Raw genomic sequence first — 22,624 nt, forward strand, 5'->3', positions numbered from 1 at the left:
GGGTGTTGGGCAGTGAGCATGCAATGTCGATTTTCTACCACGTGGTGGCACTCTTTGCTGATGCCCCATGGCTTTTTCAACCCCGTTGATGTCATTCGTGAACAGATTTAGGCGGGGTGCAAGTGTGAGACGGATGTAGGGTGTATCCTATGGGAAACGACAACTGAGGTTCAAAATCAACCAGTGGCCCAATAGGCTTTGCGGAAATCTAAAGAACTCGCTTCGTATCAACCCCTCTCTCGCCTAGCTTCTGAACAACACGGCCCTTTTAAAGTTCCGTAGAGGAAGAGATAGGGGGACACCGAATACGAAAAGAAAAGGACCTACATAGAAAGCAGAAAGAGTGCTGTCTTCTACACGGGAAGACAGTTGTCAAATCTAAGGTTTATTTGATGTTGCTATGTTATGTTTGTTGCTATGCATCATTTGAGCGAGTAGCTTCGTGTTAGCCATCATTATGCTATCTCAGCTAGCTAGCTGCTAAAAGCAACCTACAAAACGGTAGCGATAAGTTAACTAGCTAGTCTGCTGATTCGTTTTCCTTTTCAATCATATTTGACGGAAAATATTAACTACTTTGCGATTTGTGTAATACTTGAACGGTGCCTGTGTTCTTCTTCCATCCAGGTGCACGCAAAGGTCTCGGCTGCCCGAACCAAGCTCGACAACAGAAAAAAGGAAAATGGCGGAGCCGGACAAATTAAACATCGACTCCATAATACAGCGTCTTCTGGAAGGTGAGCATTTGAACTACATTCACAATCAAAACGAAGTTACGCCCCATCAACTTCCAGTCTATTTGAGTAATTTAGCAAAGGTCGATTTCGAAAATGATATTTCGCCATCTACGTTAACTAATTCCATTTTGTGGAGCTAGTGCCAGTAGTGGCTAACTAGTTAGCTAACCAGCTAACTAGTTAAATCTCTGCTGATCATACTGCGATTGGATCAACTATCCCGTCACAAGTGCTCAAATAAAAATGATTGTGTGTCTCAGTAGACTATTATTGGGTTAGAAGCGGTAGCTAGTTAGCTGTTCTACCTACGATAATTGTCTTTGTATTTCCACTGTTATTGTATAAGCTATGCCGAGGAGTTGGCTAGTATAGAATGAATATATAGATGGTGTGCTAGTAGTGCATCTCAGTAATGACCAGTAGCTAACATGCATGAAAGGCACCGGTAGTGGTGGTCCTCATCGAAGTGCTTTTTCCTTGCCTGTCTTCACTACGATGACGCACAGATGCCCCAAATTCGCAGGGCAGAAACATCAATGCCCTCGTTTTTACACTTTCCGCTTGAAGAAGGCCCACTATGGCAACGACAAATTGCCAATTTGGATGTGGATTAGCAAAAATTCATTTATTGTAGTGCGAATACCAACTACATTTCTAAACATCTTACAAGCCCGCTTGTTTTGGCTCCTTTACTTAGGCCTACCAGTCGAATGTAATGAGGCGTGGATAGTGGAAATATGGGAATGCAAAGGTTTTGTTTACATTTCTCTTGAGATATGAGTTTTCGCGACCAGTGTCACTTCTATAGTGGTGCTTAGGATATGAAGGTGGATTGAATACATTCTGCTAACACTGTGTAAGGGGCTGCTCTACTCTGTTGGGAGTATTGTGAAGATTATTGATGTTTGCATGGGAGAGGCAGGGTATAAAGATTGTCCACACTATTTCACCTTCAGCCCAGCTACTCCTTAGATTTATGGTGTTTTTCCAGTAGTAACTGATAGGGGCCTTAGGCGACAGTGTATGTATAAGCGGGCGGAAGGGAACAGAACAGTTAATCAAGCTTCTGATCCGTATGATCAACGTTTGTAGGTTGCGTCACACAGAACCATAAATCCCTTGAGCTGCTCTACAGAGAGTTCCACTGTAATGAACACAATGACCGAGCCATAAGGAGCCAGGTTATGACCGAGCCATAAGGAGCCAGGTTATGACCGAGCCATAAGGAGCCAGGTTATGAGCTGCTGTTGGGTTTGGAACGGTTTGCTCTGCTGCGGAGAACAGCAGTAGGGGCCACAGCTGAACTGGTAGATGAGCTAGTGAGGTTAAACCCAAAAAAAAAAAAAAAAGACATGGGTTCAAAATCCTGGTCTTTGGGTGATGTTCTGGAGGTTCTCTTTTCCGAGTCTGATGAACAATGAATGGATGAATCCAATTGTGCTGTGATTAAATATTAGAGTGGAAATGTATGTTGGTTTATTCCACTGCAGGATTAAGCTACAAAATGCATTTGCTGTATGTTGTAGAGTTACAGTACATCCAATAGATCTCTGGGGGTTGGTGTCAGAGTTTCGTGGCATCGTTTGAGTCTTAATTACCCATGGGACACATACCGTAGCCGTAGATGAGTATAAAGGTTAATTTAGTTTATTGACTCCTGGAGCAGTAATTTGAAACAATAAATAAAACATTCTTCCTTATAGCATTGTAACTGCCAATGGCTTCTGGTTAGATTACTATTTCTTATGATGACTGATGGACAGATGATTCACTTACTTAGACAAATGTATTTGATTGTATTTGTGAGTCGCTTTGGATAAAGGTGTCTGCTAACTGCCAAAAATGTAAAAATATTTTTCGAATGAATGGTGATCTTTATGCATTAGTTCCTGTTGCTGATTTTTTGTATTATGTATATATATGTGTGTGTGTGTGCCTGCCCCATGGTAGTTTGACTTTGACTGTGGCTCTTGATGGCTGGAGGCCTCTGTTTTGTATACAGACTGTTCTACTTGGGCCATGATGGGGTTGTCTGCCAAGCACAGGAGAAAACAAACAAGCCTGATAATGGCAGTATTATCCTCTTATGTAATCTAGTAGTTGACCTTTTTTTCTCTCTCTTTAAATGTAGCTGGTGGCAACTCATTTTGCTTCAGTGGTTAGAATAATCATACTTAGCACTTACGCTTGTAGCATGTAGCCTACACGGTTTATGTTAGATTAGAATGTCAGGCTTCTCCCCAGGATTTTTAAACAACCTGGCGCTGGATTGCATGATCAAAACCTGACGTGCGTTTATTCATGTTAAAATACTCCTAAAGCGCTGAGTTCACTGAGGAACATAACGTCGTTCTCATATACACTACAATCACTAGTGGTTAGTTTCTATACAGAGACAATGTTCTGCTGCTCTTGTTTTCGGGGCCCTCTTTGAAGCCCCTGGGGATATTCTTGTAATAACAAAAAATGCTTGTAATTTTATACTTCTGTATTTATGGTTGTATCCCTGATAAAAAAGATTATTATTTTATATTAAGATTAATATAAATAAAGAAAATTGTATTAATAACAGTAAACGGTGATCAAAGATAGTTACTCTATCATTACTTAATATAGGCTACTGTTTTATTTGCCAAAAAGTTCACAGCATGCTGCAGCGCCACTTTTACATCCTATGGGAAGAATGTTCCAGTCCATACCAATAGTAAACTTAGTATTGCACTTCAATCTATCCAAATCTGAAGTATTGATGGGGTGTAGTTTATTTATTTGCACAAAAAAACGTGTGAATGACAAATGGTTTAAAAGGCTTACAGTGACAGGGCCTTGTGTAATTTGGCTGGCTATATCATTAATTTATCAGATAATGTCCAACATCAGGTTTGAACACCTGCTTTGAAAACACATGATTAATGCTGCATTCAAGTGTTCCTCGGAACCTGGAATCGCCAATATTTCTGACTCGGCAACTCGTGTACCTCTGAGAAATCCGAGTTCCCTACGCTGAGCCATCTCATAATTAGCCAATCGGGAGCCCTATGCAACATCTTTGTGGGAAGTCCTGAGCTTCGGAGGAGTACTTGAACACAGTCGTTTTGCAGACCAAACTAATTAAATGTGTTGGATGGTGTCATGCGGGTCAATGGGATTAACCAGCTGCATTGAGACATGCTCTGCATAAACCCCAAAACATTTAGTCCAAAGTGCGATCCTTCTCTTAGCATCTCCAAGGATGTCCACATCATTGGCCAGCACGGACAGGGACATCTGGAAAGTGAAGTAATTGTTCATTCCGACAGCCCCTTAATCCCAATCGTTTTCTATTGTGCTTGCCCAACTTTTTATTTTCTACCTGTGCCCAACCAAGAGTAAAGACCTTTGTTTTTACCCCTCCCCATCCCCCACGCCCCTACTCTAAGCTCGCTATTGCCCATTGGCCATGTGGCTAACTTTAGAGTAAGCTCTGTCAGGTTTTAGCCGGCCCTAATCCAGGTTTTAAAGTGACAAGCAGAGCTACCCTATTAATACCCACTTTTCACTCTTTACGGCCATGTCCTCGGTTGCCACTCAAGCTTCACTCTCCCCATAAAGGATGTTCCTTTCTAGAAGTCATCTTTGTTTATTTTCATAAATGAAAGTGCACCACTCTTTAGCTTTTTGTTATTATAAATGTTTAGCATTATGGTAGAAAGCTTTTCAAACAACGAAGTACATTTAGAAGTCTTTCCAATCATTAATTAAATTCCATTCCAATTTTGCAATGTTCACATTTGTCTGGCATTTCCCACGGTCAGCAACTGTCAGAGTTTGACAACCGTTCACTCAGTCCAGCTCTGGTTTAGTAGAGAATGCTAGGTCTGCACCCAGCTCGGCAGTGCAAATGTCACTGGAGGGGGGTCTCAAGTGTGCAGATGCCCTCTTAGCTCCGGCAATTACCAAGTGTGTGCTTGACGCAGTGCAAAACAACATGATTTTAAGATTGTCCATGCAAGGGTTTCCCATAGAAAATCGGTTTGTTACGTTTTCCTGTGATAGCAAGAGAGCTGGCATTGGTGTCTGTTCATCTGTACCTGGAGCAGCCAGCAGAAGGTGTGGGGAAAGGGGGTGGAACTGATTCTGTCATGACACAAACAAACCTGATTCCAAATTCCATCAAGTGCAGTCTTGCATAAGGCCCCAATACATGAGTCACTGTAATGCACTTGCATGGGCTGTTATTTCCATGCTTGGAGCTCACCATGAAATTTGTGTTTTTGAAGAATATTCATTGGGTCATTTGTTTGTATGGATTTTATTAAAGCAGCCCTTAAAGCAGTATTAGATGTTACACTCCCGAGTGTCGAAGTGTAAGTAGGTGCCAGCTCATCATGTTAACCTATGTTTGACCTGCAGCCAACCTCGCCTGTCACAAAAGCCTGTCCTTAATTTAGCATATAATGTGGCTACATTTGGCACTGGTGGCTATATTTGTCAATCTTGCCAGCCACTTTGGCAGGTAGCCAACAATGGTTCTAATACAATGGTTAATAGTATGTTAAAATTTCTGCTTCAAAATCACTCGCACTGAGGCAAACCGCCGTTATGGTCACTGTTGATTCAGAATTTGTAACAACTCTTCTGCCGCTGATTAAGTTCTCCACACACGCAACAGCACAAGATGCCAACTTAGATACACATGAGAGCGTGAGATGGAAAGCATGCATGGGGAAATATATAGCGCTCTTTTGATGTGGATGGGTGTGAGACTTACTACAAGGCTACTACTGGAAGTTCTGTGTTCTGTGCAAGGACTCATTTTCAATGTGGTGGGAGTCAGGCTGATGTGTTTCTGATGGGGGGGGGGGGGTTGTGTGGAAAAAAAAATGTGTTCCATTGATTTTTAGTTTAAATATATAATATAAAAGGGAAAAAAGAATCTGTGGCTAGTGAATTCTCACCCACCAGACACCTTGGCTAGTATACCAAAAAGTTAATTTCATGCCCTACCAGTATTGTATCGCTGAATGCATTGTTCATTTAGAGTTTTGCGTGCATGAATGAACCTACATTTCCTGTTTTGTGACTGGGGTGTGCAAGTCATAAAAACCAGTCACTCACCAAACAAGCACAATTTTCAGAATACTTTTAGTTGCTTCTCTGAAGGAGACACGCCAGCACTGTCTCGGTCCCTCACAACCGCACCTAGTACACTGTGTTTAGCATTGTAATGGTCAGATGAAACCAAACTACAGAATGCTTCAAAAATGTCCCTGGTAATTAAAGAACTGTGCAATCTGCCAACAAAAATGTGATTGTCTTTGAAGGCCTTGAATTTGTTTCAGTTTTGTTGTGAAGGGTGGCCTTGCCTGTGTTCCCCTTGTTTCAGATGTTTCTCTCTGGTGTGTGATCTGAATGCAATCAGAATAGCTTTTATTACATCCAATGTACAGGTACACAAGAGTAAAATTCTTAACCGTAGGTTCTTCGACATTGGCATTGCAGCAGGATACAAAATCAACAATAATAAAGTAAAAAAGTATGGTATGCAGTGTTTCCTCCAGGAATTTTTACAATGGTGGCGGGTAGTGCTGACTTTTCGCGTGCACGCGCATGAAACGCGCACGCGCGCTCAAAACTCGAGGTTTGTACTTCTCCCGTGTGTCTCTTATTATCTGTGTCTGCATGTTTTTCCAGCATGTAATTCCGTTGTCAATAAAAACAAAAACACTGATCTGACGTTTTTTTTCACAACGTTATTACTTGTCACTTTAAGCCCAGGAGGGAGTTAGCGATTAGCGATGTTTAGCTTAGCTTAGTTTAACAGAAGTATCTTCACTTTTAACATGACTTCCCGTGGTCGTAGAGGGCTGGTCGACGGCTTAAAATGAGTAGACCTTATCCAGCTATAGTCTTGTGTTTCTACCCCGGGCATAGCCGGTGTTATTCACGGACAAACACTCCTGTTTGTCTGTTTTGGCTTCTCCTCTCTCTCTCCATCCTACACTACACTACACTACGCATCCTATACTACACTACACTACGCTAGCTCGCGGTGTTCGGGTGACAGCCAGGGCGCGTTCGTAAATACGCTCTGGAAATCTGATCAGCACTCACGGAATGCCTCTTGTCCAATCAAATGACTTGGTCCCTTTATGACGTTGAACCCAGTGTGCGCTCCGGGGCTCTCAGAGCGAATTTACGAACGCAGCCTCAAGTTCAATACTCGCGACACACACGGACTGGTCCAGTTTCAGCGCTTGTGGGTGTGTCTAGCGCTGTGAAGGTCTGAAAAGCGGCCTATTTTTTATTTTTTTTTTGGGTTGAGAAATCTGCATGGTGGCGGAGGAAATTCCATCGTGGCGGTGCGCCACGATGAAATGCATGTAGAGGAAACACTGGTATGTAATAATAAAGTAGAATAGAAGGTAATAAAGTGATGAACCGTGACGGTAGTCGTACTGCAGTAGAATGGTGGTTCAATGTGAATCTCTATACTTCTCTGTTACACTCCTCCTACAATGATTACATCAGCAGTCAGGCGGGCTGTGATGTGTTGGTACGTGTTGCTGGTACTGGGTGCATGCAGACACAGCCAGGTGGCCTACACCCTCTGCTGCAGCCCTGATCACACTGCTGCTGCTCCATCATCCCTTGGTAGTGGTTGTACTCGGCTTTGCACTGTACCTTTTAAGTTAATTGAGTAGCCTAGGTCCTCAATCCTTGCCTCGTCTATATTAACGGGTTTCAATTGGTCTCCAGGCTCTGTGGTGTGGTTAAGATTGTATGCATAGCTGGGGTACTGTATTGACTGATGTGATGTGTGTCTGCACGCCTGCTGTTTTTGTGTTGTTTCTGTGGTCCTGGTCCGACATGTTATTTTCTCAGTGTGATGTCACTCCTCACCCTGGTGTCTCTCTCCTCCTCCAGTTAAGGGCTCTCGGCCAGGGAAGAATGTTCAGCTGACAGAGAACGAGATCCGTGGCCTTTGCCTCAAGTCCCGTGAAATATTCCTCAGCCAGCCAATCTTGCTTGAGCTTGAGGCACCACTCAAGATCTGCGGTGAGTCTTATTGCATATTTCCAACCGGGAGGCAAATGTCTTGTACAAGTTAGTTTTATATCATTACTATCAGTAGAGTATGGCAGCAGTGCTTAGACATTCAGCTGATAATGAATGCTTCAAGGTTTTGCAACATGGCTTGTACTAGACTTATCTCTAATTGCCTGTACTATGCCTACCATGTTGTCAACAACCACCTATTAAACACCAGTTGTCAGGGTGTGGTAGTTAGTAACCACCTCTCTGGTGCCCCCTGCAGGTGATGTCCATGGTCAGTACTATGACCTCTTGAGGTTGTTTGAATATGGAGGCTTTCCCCCGGAAAGCAACTACCTGTTCCTAGGTGACTATGTGGACCGAGGGAAGCAGTCCCTGGAGACCATCTGCCTGCTGCTTGCCTACAAGGTCAAATATCCAGAGAATTTCTTTCTGCTGCGCGGCAACCACGAGTGCGCCTCCATAAACCGTATCTACGGCTTTTATGACGAGTGTAAGTGATGAAGCGGGCCTGGACATGCATCTACACATCTATTTGGATAAAACACACCAACGTACTGCCCACTTGTAATAATGTCCTATTCCTTTTCCCATTAGGTAAGAGACGATATAACATCAAGCTGTGGAAGACCTTCACAGACTGCTTCAACTGTTTACCTGTGGCTGCCATTGTAGACGAGAAGATCTTCTGCTGCCATGGAGGTGGGTAATGGAATGCTTGTAGGATCTTTTTGAGTATTACTTTTGTGGGATTAAAAATGTTGCATAATCTGTGTGGTAAAGGTTTATTTACCTGTTTTATTTTATTTATTTATTGACCAAGGACAGTACACATTAATAAACCAGTTGGTATTTGAGTCAGTGTTAGCCAAATGGCTACTTTTCAACTCTTGTCCCTGTGGCCAGATGTCATAAGCCGTTCTTTAAAAAATAAACATTGTATACAAGCAAATTTATCAGAGCAGTATAGCAATAGGCTCTCATTAAATTGACAATAACCTTATTGTGCTTGGTTGAATGGTAATTCAAATTGATCATGATAGTGATATTTTATGTTTATGTACGGGGTGCTAATGTTTGTTATTTGAAATGTGTCCTATCCAGGCCTCTCTCCAGACCTCCAGTCCATGGAGCAGGTGCGCAGAGTGATGCGGCCTACAGACGTGCCCGACCAGGGCCTGCTGTGTGACCTGCTGTGGGCTGACCCAGACAAAGACGTCCTCGGCTGGGGCGAGAATGACCGTGGTGTCTCCTTCACATTCGGAGCAGATGTGGTGGCCAAATTTTTGCACAAACACGACATGGACCTTATATGCAGGGCACATCAGGTAATGACTCGGAGCAGTGGAGGGGAGGAGCGGTGGGTTCACTCCTGGACATGGTGGTTGAGATATAATGCACAGGGATTATTTAATTGCTTTTACATCATAGAAATCTGGTGAGAAAATATATTTATCACAACATGAGTATTAGCAATGTCTACAGTATTCTATTTAGTCTATATAGGGAGTAGGGCTGCAACAACGAATCGATTAAATCGATAATAATCGATAACGAAATTCGTTGGCGACGAATGCCATTATCGATTCGTCGCCGTTTTTTTTTTTTTTTTTCGGGTTTTGTTTCCATAACAAACCTACTTCCTGTTGACGCACGCCACGCTGTCTTGCGGCCGGTGTAGGCATCGCGAATCATAGCGAATCATAGCGCTACCTGGCCGGAAAGGGCAGAACCTATGACCGGAACCGGAAAAGTGGGAAAATCCGGTACCTACACCGGCGCGGCGGCTACATTTAAATCATGCTACTCAGAAGCCTTGAGAGTGAAGCTGTCTGCTGTCTGCTGTCAGGACATGCTAGTGAGTTAGCTAGCAGGGTTAGCTCGCTGCTGCCGCTAGCTGACTGTCACTACGCTGCTTGTCCAGCTGTAGTCTGCGTAGCTGTGCTGAGAACCAGAGCACTAACTATGTTTCTATAGAGGAGGGTTACACTAACTATGTTTCTATAGAGGAGGGTTACACTAACTATGTTTCTATACAGGAGGGTTACAGCTAACTTCCTATTGTTTTATTATATAAGTCCTGCTGGGCTCAGCCCTTCCATGGTCTCCTGCTCTCCATGCAAATGCGTTAGTGTGAGTTCTGGCGAAGCGTCAGCTAAATGACTGTAATGTAATGCGATAGCCAGTGAGTGTTTGCCCGCATTCATGAATTCAATATTGCATGACAAGTGTATTTAGCTAGCTGGCTAACGTCAGTGGTAGAGCAGAGGTGATAAGCTAAAGGCTAGCTAGTGGTAGCCTACCAAGCTACCCGTGAGTTAGAGTGAGGCACTGACTGTCGCCTAGCCTATTGTATGGAGTGAGAGGACACATTGCATTGTTTTGGAGCATATCTGTTATATAAAAACATTAGTGTCTTGTCTGTAGCCTATATTGCACTTTGGGTTACTGACCTTTACATTAAGCAAAGTTATGACCTAAAACAATGCATGTATTGAGCTAGAGTTCAACTACTTTATTGAAACAATCTACCGCCATAGTCCATGGCCTGTTGTTAAACCTATTTGATGTAGCTAAGCCTTTTTTATTTATATTATTTTTTATTAATACTTATTCATTTTGCACATGTATATGTATAGGCCTGGCTGATTTAGAAAACATAAAATACAATTTGCAAAAGAAATATTTAAAAAAAAATAAAAAAATTGTTTGTAATCTCCCCCCCCCGTTTTAAAATATCCGATTAATCGATTAATCGACAAAACAATCGGTAGATTAATCGATTATCAAAATAATCGTTAGTTGCAGCCCTAATAGGGAGATATACACTTCTATTACATGCTTGCAGCTGTGTGTGTTTGGTGTCAACTCATGCGTTGTTTTCACACCTCTGTCCGGTCCTCAGGTGGTAGAAGACGGTTATGAGTTCTTTGCAAAGAGACAACTTGTTACTCTGTTCTCTGCTCCAAACTACTGTGGAGAGTTTGACAACGCTGGTGCCATGATGAGTGTGGATGAGACCCTCATGTGCTCGTTTCAGGTGTGTGGAGAACCCCTACCTCTCTGCTTACCGTGCTTCCGCATCGTATCTTCTTTCACTCTTGCTGTTTGTCCCTGTTTCTGTCTTCAAGTTTTTTTCTCTCCGTCTTACCTGTTGCTATGTTTAGCAGTGTTCAGTCTGTAGGAATATATCTATTTGTAGCTGTCTAAAGAAAGCAACTCTGTCCCCTAGATTCTCAAGCCAGCCGATAAGAAGCTCTACTCTTACGGCGGAGGTGGTGGAATGGGATCTGGACGCCCCGTCACCCCGCCACGAAATACACCCAAGGGCGGAAAGGCCAAGAAATAACACCCACAGGACCCCCCCCCCCCCCAGAACCAACTACACCTGTCGGCCCCACACTCTTTCTCTACCTCCCTACTTCTTTCTCCCTCATCACCAAACTGCAACAAAGCAAACAGTACCCAGGGTTCAGTCCTATTTTTCTCTGATACTGTTTTTAACTGTTTGTTTGAGTGTGTGTGTGTGTGTATGTATGTATGTATGTGCGTATGTGTGAAACAGAGGGGTTTGTTGAACTCTGTATGTTCTCCCTTTCCCCCCTGCTCTGTTATCCTGTCACTTTGTAGATGAAACTGGTCTTTCCTTTCAGTGATGTTAATGCACACCTGGGCTCGGGGGAGGAGCAGGATAGGGAGGGAGGAATGGGTAGAAAAGGAGCCTTTACTGTTTATGTTAAGGCCCTGCACTGTTTTAATGCTAAACACAAGCTTTTGTACATCCTGTTTGAGAGTATGTGTGTGTGTGTGTGTGTGTGTGTGTGTGTGTGTTGGGGGGGGCAGGGGGGTGTCAATTGCACGGTCAGACACAACACACTGAGCGCACAGGTGGATATGTGCAGATCGCTCCTTGAAATGAATTTACATGGAGCAAGCAAGGTGGACACAGAAGATGAATATTTTTTCTTCCCTTTTGAAAACCAATGATTTCGAAGCGCAGTCATGGATGTGAAATAATTGTGCTTTTCTTTCTTTCTTTTTTCCTTTATTTTTATTTTTATTTGTACATCCATAACAAATGGTTTGAATTTTTGTGTTTTTAGTCTATTTGCAAGTCAATAATAAAATAAAGAGAACCATTTATTTAAAAATATACCATCATACTGTTCACTGTGTGTTCGCCTAACCATTGCTTGGCCATGAATGTGATGTTTGTGTGTGTTCCTCCACTTTTGTCATCCCACTTAGATAGAAACAAAAGCTCTGTTAGTACAGCGTGGGCTGTCATGAAAATTAAGAAATGATGCCCACTTCCGTTGCTGTATTTAGGGGTCTTTTATTTGATATTTTTCTACCTTCCCCCACAATTCTCCTTGCCCCTTTTATCCTTATGACTGTCCGTGTTCACCCCCCCCACCCCATATCCATTTATCAATTTTGTGCTACTTTATTTCTCTGGGTTCTGAGTAGTCAAAGAACGTCATACCTCAACTCTCACCCCACTTTGCTTCTGCTCCTGCTTACTCAACTTACAATTTCCAAAATCTTCTCTCTTTATATGCTTAAAAACATGACAGACACAAGGTCGTTTCATGTGCTGGGTTTTCTACCCTTGAAGTAGCTCATAGGCTTCATGCTCTCCAATAGGTGGCGCATCTCATTCAAGCAACTTGCCATTGCGTCATCTGACAGAAGAATATGGGATTCCAGAGTGCTCTTTCAATGCGCCCCCTGCAGTGCGGAGGGTACTCAATGTACAGTCATTGACACAATAGGCGAAAGTATGATAATTGGAGAGTGCATTTTAAGATTTTTGGCTTGCAGTTTGTAAACATAATGGATCTTGTTATTATGGAGTTGTTTTTAATTAAATGTTATCATACAGTGACCAGAGGAAGTCTTGTTTGCTGATAGATAAAGGTGTTGAATGAATTTACAGTATGAGAAGTAAGAATGGTACGAAGCATGAGTTTTTAAAGGGGCTCTAATAGAGAGATTTTCCAAAGTTGTAATAGAAGATGATGGCATTTCAGACCAATATAAAACGACTCCCACTTGTTTCATGGCAGAAAAGGCTTTAATATAATGATTCTAAGCTGTAATATAGACGATCTGAAATGTTTAAGCATTTTGGATGCAAGCTTGACTTACATGCTTTAGACCGTATCGTAGAGCAATTGAAAATGATAACGCATTAACCTAATAAAAGGCTTTGGGGGGCGGGGGGGTTCATTGCAGGCCTTTGTCATGTTGCCCTGAATGAAAACTGCAAAAGTTCAAATTTCATCCCATCCCTTTTCATAGCGGTATAAGCTTGCAGCTTGCAATGTGGGTCAGATAGGTATTATTATTATTATTATTATTATTATTATTAATGACACCACCAACACTACTGTAACTATCATCATCAATCGTATTTCTTTGAACATTTTGTTTCTACTGACAGAACTAGGGCAATATAGATATTGTGAGCTTATTAATGTAAAATGTATTTTTTTTCTTTATACCAATCAGGGACGTTTTCCTTCATGCACTGTCGCTGGGTAGAATACAGGCATTTACGCTGAAATATAAATGAATAAATACAAAAACATGAAAGAAATTAAGAAATAAAAAGAATGCTATTTTTTATTTTTATGTAATTTGTTTTCCAATCAATCACAAATCTTGTCTCTGTTACCGGGTAGAAAAATAAAAATGGTGAATTTTTACATTATTGTCTCGTTTGTCATCATTATTGAAAACCTTCAATATCATAATCATAAATCCCATTCACACCGAATTACCTAGGTTCAAGATTATTAGTGGGGTTCGGCCTTGTACCCATTGTGAATGGGACTATACTGCTGCAGAGGCGTGTGACTGGGAGTGGGGTCTGGCATGGACATAATGCTCAGCTCCCTAAATCCTAGGTGAGAAAAAAAAACAAGGCAAAACAAGAGGCCCAGCGAGATGTTCCCATAGCCCGTATGTTCGCTGGTGGCCCCTGGGTGTGATCAATACGGTGAAACCCTACTGACTCTGGTGTGATGGATATGCCGACGAGGCGACACCTACATCCATGACTGGTAACACCTGGGAAGTGGCGACGTCTACTGTTCAATGATACGAAGGACTTTGCTTGCAAGCTAATCCAGTCATCATGAGGACTGTTAATAAATAAATGACTACATAAGTACAGATGCAATTATATGGAGTTTTGCAATACAATACACAGTAAAACCACTAAACGAATAAAAAACACTACACATTATGAAAAGCCTATTAACTGTGTAGTCACTTCACATACATTCATTGTTGTTGCCGCAGAGCCCACATTTAACATTTATTGCAAATCAGAATTGCATTAACTTGGGTATAATCGTTTAGCTTATAATCAGCCTTGGCTTGATGTCATGTCAGATTTACAGATGGTAGATTATCCAGAGCACCTAATACATTAGCACATTTTTGGCATTCAACTAAACTATTATTTTCTGAAATGTTTGAGATGTTTGTGATTGTGCAGGACAGGGAAACAATGGTCATGTGTTTTTAAGCCTATATGAGTTCAACATAATGCGCCTTGTCTGTCCTTCTGACCAATAGGCGGTGTTTCTAGCGTAAAAGTGACCTTGACTCTAGCCAATGGAACAACGTGGGCGTTACCAAGTAGTTCGGTTACGCTGCAGCAGTGTTGTTCGTTCAACTTCTACTCTAGGTATGTAGCTAGCTAGATAGCTCGTACCATCTACCATCTACCAGATAGAAAACAAACACATTTCCCTTGGGTTAATTATTGTATCGTGTTGCTAATTGTGTAACAACTCTACACGTGCTGGAAAAAAGATCAAGAAATCGAAGACCGGACTGCGTTTTGACCAGGTTAGCTATAGCGTAAGCATTCAAGACAGCTGGCTAGCAGAAGCGGCTAGCCATCACTTGAATACGACAAAATCGTACGAGAATTCCATATCAAAGAAGACTCCCAGGTAGATATCCATCAATATACCATTAACTAGGTAAAACCCCAAATGGTTATTAGCGACCTGTTCGATTGCTCCAGTGCAATTTACATCGAAATACGAAGGAAGCTAGGCCAGCTCAAATAGCTCTAGCTAGCTCGTTTTGTTAGCTAGGCGTTATGATGGACTGTACTGTTAGTGATAATACACCGAGGAGCTGATTTGAATGGCAATTTATATATAGCTAGCTGGTTAACTATTTGTGCAGCTTGTTTAAGGACACGAGAATTACTAACATTCAGTTGTTTTTGTTGTTCCAACGTTCATTGTCTCCCTGACCTTTGACCCCGGACTGGCCACTCAGCATGCAGATGGTGGGAGGCGATGGACGGATGTACTAGAATGAGTGTGAAGGAGCTGTGTGAGACGGATGACCTGGCCACCAGTCTGGTGCTGGACCCCTTGCTGGGATTCAGCACCCATAAAATGAATATAAGGTATTCTTAAATCATTGCAACGTTTCAAAAGTCGGATTTGTCTTCCTTCTCGCTAAGTAGTAGCATGCCATTGCAATCATGTATTGTTTACATTTCCATCAGTTATAATTCTATTTGTAATCTGGTCATTTTGATTAATTTTAAATCCCTGAGGGTGTGTTTATTCTGATTAACACAGTTAATAAGTATTCAGTATAACTGAGGTCTGAGATTATGAGTAGCTGGGAGATTCCACTTTTTTTAGATGTGAGGTTTTGATGTAGATGAGATCATCTAGTCCTAGCTTTATGTATATTTAATGTTTGGTGAATAAATATACCCTGCCAATTTCACTCCTGCCTGACATATTTCACTCCTGCCAAACATATCGTTTTTTTGATTGCATCTTTGCTGTCCTTGCAGCCCCGTCCCAGAGACCCGTCGTTGGGGATACCTCAGAGAGACTCTGCTTCGCTTCCAACGCACACATGACTTCCAGGCCACCTTCGAGGCCCTCACAGTGGGAGACTGGGCCTGTGACTACTTCACTGGGCTGGGCACCCACCGCCTGGAACTACTGAGACAGCATGTGAGTGTGTTCTTCTGTCCTTGTTTGTGAATGATTGGGAAGTACTGTTATCTCAGCAAAGAAGTAGCCTGAGATGGGCATCATTGTCTCTCACTTACTCTTGTTTGTTTGTCACAGTTATGTCTTTTCATCTAAGCATTTGTGACAGCAGCTGGTGTTTTAGGGAATAATTGGTCCATTGTCATTATTCAGTTTTTTCCAGATTATGAAAGTGCAGATTGTAAGTTTTCAAATTATGTGTCATACATTGAAATCAAACGTACATTGAAATGAGAAACAATTGAAGAGGATATGCTTATTTGAATGTTGCTCCACCTCAAACCAAATAGCGTAGCAACGAGCTCTGAATCAAAACACGCAATACAGCTGCTAGCAGGCTAGTACTGAAAACAACTTTGCTATGAACATCTAACTGCATGTTAAGCACATCACAACATGCTAATAAAACATCAACATGCTAAAAAGACATAACTACACATAATTAGATAATCACATAGTCCTTGCTTTTGAACACGTCCTAAAACGAAAGTTTTTTTTCAAGCCATGTATCACTTACCAAGTGCCTATGGCAGATGATGGAGTGAATCCAATTCCCAAATTATAATTATTTAGTGATCCTAAAACTTCAGTTTTTTATATCGAGTGGGCACTTCAACACTTCAACTTTTGTAATATGCAAAAACAAAAAAACGGAAACGGACATTCAAAACTGTTTTGCTCATTTGCGCGAAATGCCAATTGCGAGACATACCCCCTTTCGCCAGCCGGCGTCACATTTGTTTAATTTATTAGGTCCTCCTTTTCTTCTTTGAGTGAGGGTCATTATGTGTACAAACTTGCACTGCTATATGCCTGCTCTTACCAGCCTCCTCTATCCCTAGGTGTATCGCTATCTCAGTGCCTTCCTGTTGGATAGCGGTGTTCAGATTGAGTCATGTGATCGATACTCTTCAGAGACGAATGGAGGAAAGATAACATCGACCAAGCACTGGTAATGATGAAGCTTTATGTTTGTTGTTGTATTATTTTGTGTATATATCTGTAAGTGGCTGTGCTTTTTTGGACAGATTTAATTTTAAAACCTATTTACATTTGAATGAGCATTCCAGACATGGCAGACATCCTTACAAGTAATGGCACCGTCGCCATTTGTCAATTCCTTTGCGAATGTAATTGTCATGTGTCTCAAACCTTGTACTTTGTTGGGAATGATACTTAAAGAGAAAGACAGTGAGATCTCCTTTGAGTTACCTGGTTTAGGCCCATGGCCACCGGTCTCCCGTGTTGACACACGTTAATCTTGGCACACGTATGGTTAAAACTTAGTCATATGTTGCTTTGAAATTGTTCAATTGATTATTTTACTCTATTTTCATTCTTCCTATCTGCATTAATGTGAGGTGCGCTAGATAACGGTTCTGTTAATACAGCATGACAATCGTGATCAGGTTCTCCCAATGTCCAGGTTCTCCCAATGTCTAATGTTCACATGCATCGCTAAAGACATGAGTCATCAGCTTCAACTATTGGCCTGGGTGTAAAGTCCACTCAAGCCGATTTATCTAGCATTTTGGGTATTCTTAATGAATCTAGGATCCGATATGATCGATTGTCTGTCACACTGGGATGAGCAAAGGATTGTCAATCATTATTAACCATGACATATCTTTTGGAGTCAGATAAATCATAATGTTAACTTGTGTTAGTTGGTCATGTGACCACTTGTGTTGAGTTTGTTTCATCTTGTTCGTAACCATCAGAAGTAATAATTGGGAATAAATGTATGTCTCCTTTTTTACCCGTCGTATTCTTTAGTGTTATTTCAAATTCTTCACTTTGATTGACTTGCTGAATGCAGGTCTGTAGGCGAACGAGTTGAGGTTCTACTGGGCTGTATATCAGAGCTGAACCAAGCAGACACTGCTGTTCTGAGGGCAGGGGTGAACGACTTCAGTGTGATGTACTCCACTCGCAAACGCTGTGCACAACTATGGCTTGGACCTGCTGCTTTTATTAACCATGGTGAGAGTTTATCAACCCCCGCCCCACTGACGACGGTATTACACACATGTACACACACACACACACACACACACACCCTCACCCTCCATCTGCTTCTGTGATTCATCCATTGACAGTGTAACCTGAGAGGGAGAGGTGAAAGCAGTACTTTGTTATTTGATCACCCTTCAATAGATGTGATGGCGGCATTTTTAGCAACATTCATTGGGAATAATCTTATGATATCAAGTGAGACTTTAAGAGTGTTAACAGATTTGAGAAGTCTTTATTGTCATTCTTTTGTTGTGATCATCTTGTTTTTCATTGCAAACGTAAATCATAGGATTAGCAAGTGACATCATTAAACTAGAGTGACAACCCCTCACTTTGTTGAAGAATTGCTACTGGCCATTAGCCTATTACTACTTATTATTACGTAATTGTTATCATATTATCATTTATCTCACTTTTTGTGTGTTTTAAAGACGTTTTAACATTGTGTTGTATTTTCTCTCTGTTTTTATGGATGAAGACTGCAGACCAAACTGTAAGGTAATCATTTTTAAATTAATCTGTCTCTCACTTTTTTATTGAATGATGTTTTAAGTGTACTATATAACCTCCTATATCCATTTGGACTATTATTGATGTTGTGAGATGCGTTACATCCCCTGGGCCATCGATGCCGCCTTTTTCATCCCTCCCTTTTCCCCCAGTTTGTCCCCAGCGATAAGAATGGAGGCTGTGTTAAAGTGGTTCGATCCATCTCACCTGGGGAGGAGATCACCTGTTACTATGGGGACAGCTTTTTTGGTGAAGACAATGAAATGTGTGAATGCTGCACCTGTGAAAGGTGAGGAGCCCGGCGTGGAGATGTTCTGCTTGTTGTCACTTCACTACACTCTTTCTTCTGTAGACTAAAGGCTACATTTTTTTTTTTTTTGTAATCAATTATTTATTGCAAAACAGTACACATGAAAAACTCACATTAATACACCAAACAAAATAAGTGTCTGCCCTGATTTTTTCCCCCCTTATCTTAACCCCCCCCCCCCCTCCCACACTATAAACACATGAGTAACCCCCCCCACCCATGGCGATAACATCCCTTCCACCCCCCCCCCCCCCCCCCCCATAATTCTTCATTACACTATATTTGGTATATCATACAATCATAATAATACAACAATTACAGGTTAACTTCACATACAACACAGCCTACAACACAGTCACTCCATCAACTCTTTTATCCTATGTATTGCAGAGGTCCATGTTTGAATTGTCCTTTCTTTAGCTCCATGTATTCTGGCTATAGATTGTTCCATGTATAGTATGTCCAGGAAAGACAGCAGCCATTGTTTACGCGTAAGAGTATGTGGAGGATTCCATCGTAATGCTAACATCTTTTTGGCTGCGGTAAGACCAGCAAATAAAACACGAAACATGGAAGCTGACAGATCTAACGATGAAGTATCATTCAAGATCAATAATCTCGGACAACAAGGTATATGGATCCCCAATAGATTAGATAAAGTGGAAGATATTAGTTTCCAAAATGCCGCCACCCCAGGACATTCCCAGTACATGTGTAAAAAGGAGCCCACATGACCGAGTGAACACAGATCACAAATTGAGGAGGGTATGATTTTCATGAGGTGGCGTCTTCTCGGAGTGAGGTATAACCTGTGTAAGAAGTTAAAGTGAATAAGCTTATGATTAGGATTTTTAGATGTGATATCCAGATTGTCCCAAACAGTCATCCAATCAATATCCCCATCAGAAAAATCAAGGTCCCTCTCCCATACCTGGTGAACAGCAAGAGGTTTACAGGAAGCTTCTAGTAAATTAGTGTATAATTTAGAGACTAAACCCCTTGTCTGTACTCCCACATCTAACATCGTGTGAAGCTCATGGGTATATAGAGATTGTCCCCAGGGAACACCATATGCACGCATGGAAGATCTAAGTTGCAGGTAAAGAAAAAATGAGAACCCTGGTAAATTGTAGGTCATACGCAGATCATTAAACATTCTAAGACCCTCATCATTAGAAATGTCAGAAAGAACATGTATACCTTTATCACTCCATTGGGGATATGAAAAGGGAACTTTTCCGGTTAGAAGAGCGAAATTGTGGAAGATAGGAGTATGGGTGTGCCACTTTAACTGAGAGTGAGTTGCCTTCTCGACAGCCAGCCATACTGATAAAAGAGAGGACATTATAGGGCCCAGCTTAGATTTGGATTGTTTAGTAGATAGACTTGAGTACACTAAGTCCTGTAAGCGGTGAGGGGAAGCCAAATTTTCCTCTATCGCTCGCCATGAAACCGATGCATTACAATCTAACCAGGTTGATAAAGGGCGCAGCACATACGCCCAAAAATACATTTTAAAATTGGGGACAGCTAGACCTCCATCCTGTCTGCTGCGCTGTAGAGTGGATAGTTTTAAGCGAGGGCGCTTGCCTTTCCAAATACATTTTGATATAAGACTATGGATCTTGTCCCAGTAACCCTTGGGAGGTGAGATTGGCAACATATTGGAATAAAAATTTACCCTGGGAAGCACATCCATTTTGACAATGGAGACACGTGCTTGTAGGGAGTGTGGATGAAGTGACCATCTATTCATGTCTGCCTCCACTCTGCTTAAGATGCCTTGGAAGTTTTTGGTTACAACTGAATACAGAGAGGGAAAGATATCTACCCCGAGGTATTTAAAAGACTTAACGACTGGAATGTGAGATGGTAGGGTAGATGGATCAAGAGAAGTACTGAGAGGCATTAATGAAGACTTGGACCAATTGATCTTGTAGCCTGACAGAGTGCCAAACTCTTCAAAAGTGTCCAACACTCTGGGAATGGATGCTGGAGCCTTATCCATATATAACAGAATATCGTCGGCGATAAAGGCTACATTCTTATAAGCTACCAATTACCGTAATAGAGAAAACTTATTCTCATCTTTACTTGATTCACATCTTTGTCAGTTTGAGTCAACAACCAGCCCACTTTTGAATGGGCAAAACATTAATATCTGTGAATATTTATTTTATTTTTCTAGGAAAGGAGAGGGTTCCTTCAGGCATAAAGAAAGGCAACATTGTGATGATGCAGCAAAAGACTTGTTGGGCCAGAAGTACCGCCTCAGAGAGACAGACCTTCGTCTTAACAGAGAGAAAGGACACCACCCTCCAAGGCCTATGTTTCCATTAACAAATTCAGGTATGTTTGTGTCTACTCTTATCATTTCAGGTGATCTGTCTGTAATATTATTTCAGAATTGAAAATGTTGTTGTTATGCTTCAAATTGTAGTGTCTTTAAAAGGGCCTTCCTTTACTTCGAACAATCATGATCCCAAACTAGGATCTAATGTATCTGAAAGTAATTAGGGCACATACAACATGTGTTTGTCTGTTTGGCATTTTATCTTAATCTGTATTCCTTTGTCTTTTTTTGTTTTAGCTATACCTTCAAGGAATTCCTTTACTCAGCAGATGAAGAGAAATGCCCTGATGATGAACAGGAAATTGACAAAGACTAACAGGTGGAGAGGAAAGAGGAGATCTGGAAAGAGTCAACTGAACGCTGCCTCTGCCACACAACACCTGACAATCCCGTCCCCATCAGAAGTTGTGCTGAGGGACCTGAGGGTCAGAGTGCGACGGCACTCTGTTGATTTCCTGATGAGTTGCAAAGACCCCACTAGCAAAGCGAGGGCCTTGCTGCAACAGCTTGAAGACGTCAAGACAGGTGACAAGCAGAGAGATGAACACCATACAAGGACAAACAAAGGAGGTGATGAAACAGAACAGAAAGGCATAAATACATTGAGTAGTGAACCTATTTTAGAGTTAAACCTGAAGCCTTTCACTCTACACTCCTCTTTGCTTTCTGAGGAGAAAGACAGACAGACAGCTTGTGAACAGAGCCTAGACGGGGAGTCCATTAGAGTGGTGGACAAAGGATCGGTCCTTTCGCAAACATCTTTAAGAACGAGGAGCATGGTCAAAAGCCCCATCAAGCACACCAATAACGCAGCAAGATCTCAGAACAGTAAGAATAGCACTAGTCATCTTAAACATCATGCAGGCAATGTAGGGAGAGAGAGTGATGACACCAATTGTATAACGATTGGAGATAACACTAGTTGCGGCAACGGTGTGTCATACATCAGAAACAGAACATACGTAGGTGGAGACAGGCCCAAAAGAAGTAGGACTAGCTGTGCAGATCAGAATCCAGTAGATGTGAAAGAGAAACCCCAAATAATTGCAGAATCGTCAATTCAGGGGATGGATAAGACACTTGTGGCAAACAAACACACTGGAGAAAGTGTTGAGGTTAACCAGAATTACTCAGATAATTCCAAGATATGTGGGGATGGTTCTCTCATGTCAGGACTAAAGCAGTACCTCACAGTGAACTTGATCAGGGTGCTAGTGCCAGTAGGTGTAGAAGCAGAAAAGGCCTGTCAAGGAGTCGAGGGAAAGGTGATTGGGTCAGGAAAGAGCAGCATGACAGTGCAAAGAGAATCAAGGAGTAGACCAGTGATAGAGGAAGCAGTGGCAGAAACCAGAATGTCCAGATCTCAGAAGAAGCAGGGAGGAGTTTCAACAGCTGAAGGTAAGAAAGGGGTGAGGGAAATGTATTTCAAGGCAGTTAAAGTTGATGCAGGGAAGATTCAGGCATCTGATGGTAAAGATGATTTACACTGTTCTGAGAAAAGACCATTTGGTCATAAGGTCATTGAGATACAACCTAGCTGTGGGGGGGAACAGGTACCTGCTCAAAAGGAGGATGAGCAAAATTTAAATGGCAAAGACGGAAAGGAAAAAGATGA

At 41.8% G+C, this 22,624-nt stretch overlaps 2 protein-coding genes across 2 annotated transcripts; both read left to right on the plus strand.

Annotated features, from left to right (window-relative positions):
• The first annotated feature begins 247 nt into the window (after window positions 1-247).
• On the plus strand, window positions 248-12,986 carry ppp1caa (protein phosphatase 1, catalytic subunit, alpha isozyme a). The gene is made up of 8 exons (XM_080550643.1): window positions 248-383; window positions 628-737; window positions 7,644-7,775; window positions 8,035-8,265; window positions 8,370-8,474; window positions 8,877-9,100; window positions 10,678-10,812; window positions 11,005-12,986. Exons 2-8 carry the CDS (start codon window positions 683-685, stop codon window positions 11,119-11,121), a joined length of 999 nt encoding a protein of 332 aa, XP_080406769.1. The 5' UTR covers window positions 248-383; window positions 628-682; the 3' UTR covers window positions 11,122-12,986.
• Window positions 12,987-14,605: 1,619 nt separating this feature from the next.
• Window positions 14,606-21,325, plus strand: LOC308150573 (histone-lysine N-methyltransferase KMT5C-like; the record flags this gene model as incomplete). Its single annotated transcript, XM_080523391.1, has 9 exons — window positions 14,606-14,743; window positions 15,081-15,213; window positions 15,616-15,781; window positions 16,663-16,772; window positions 17,640-17,803; window positions 18,315-18,334; window positions 18,499-18,635; window positions 20,845-20,979; window positions 21,247-21,325. The coding sequence occupies exons 2-9, from the start codon at window positions 15,101-15,103 to the stop codon at window positions 21,323-21,325; spliced, it is 924 nt and encodes a 307-aa protein (XP_080379517.1). The 5' UTR covers window positions 14,606-14,743; window positions 15,081-15,100.
• Window positions 21,326-22,624: the final 1,299 nt, after the last annotated feature.

The sequence above is a fragment of the Nansenia antarctica genome, assembly GCF_963989245.1.
Source record: "Nansenia antarctica genome assembly, chromosome: 2".
NCBI lineage: Eukaryota > Metazoa > Chordata > Actinopteri > Argentiniformes > Microstomatidae > Nansenia > Nansenia antarctica.

Bases quoted from the DNA above. Each gene is read 5' to 3' on its own strand.
- ppp1caa (XM_080550643.1), top strand. From the start codon at position 683: ATGGCGGAGCCGGACAAATTAAACATCGACTCCATAATACAGCGTCTT. The intron at 8,475-8,876 runs GTGGGTAATGGA...TGTCCTATCCAG, and splicing joins GATCTTCTGCTGCCATGGAG to GCCTCTCTCCAGACCTCCAG. The intron at 9,101-10,677 runs GTAATGACTCGG...TCCGGTCCTCAG, and splicing joins TTATATGCAGGGCACATCAG to GTGGTAGAAGACGGTTATGA.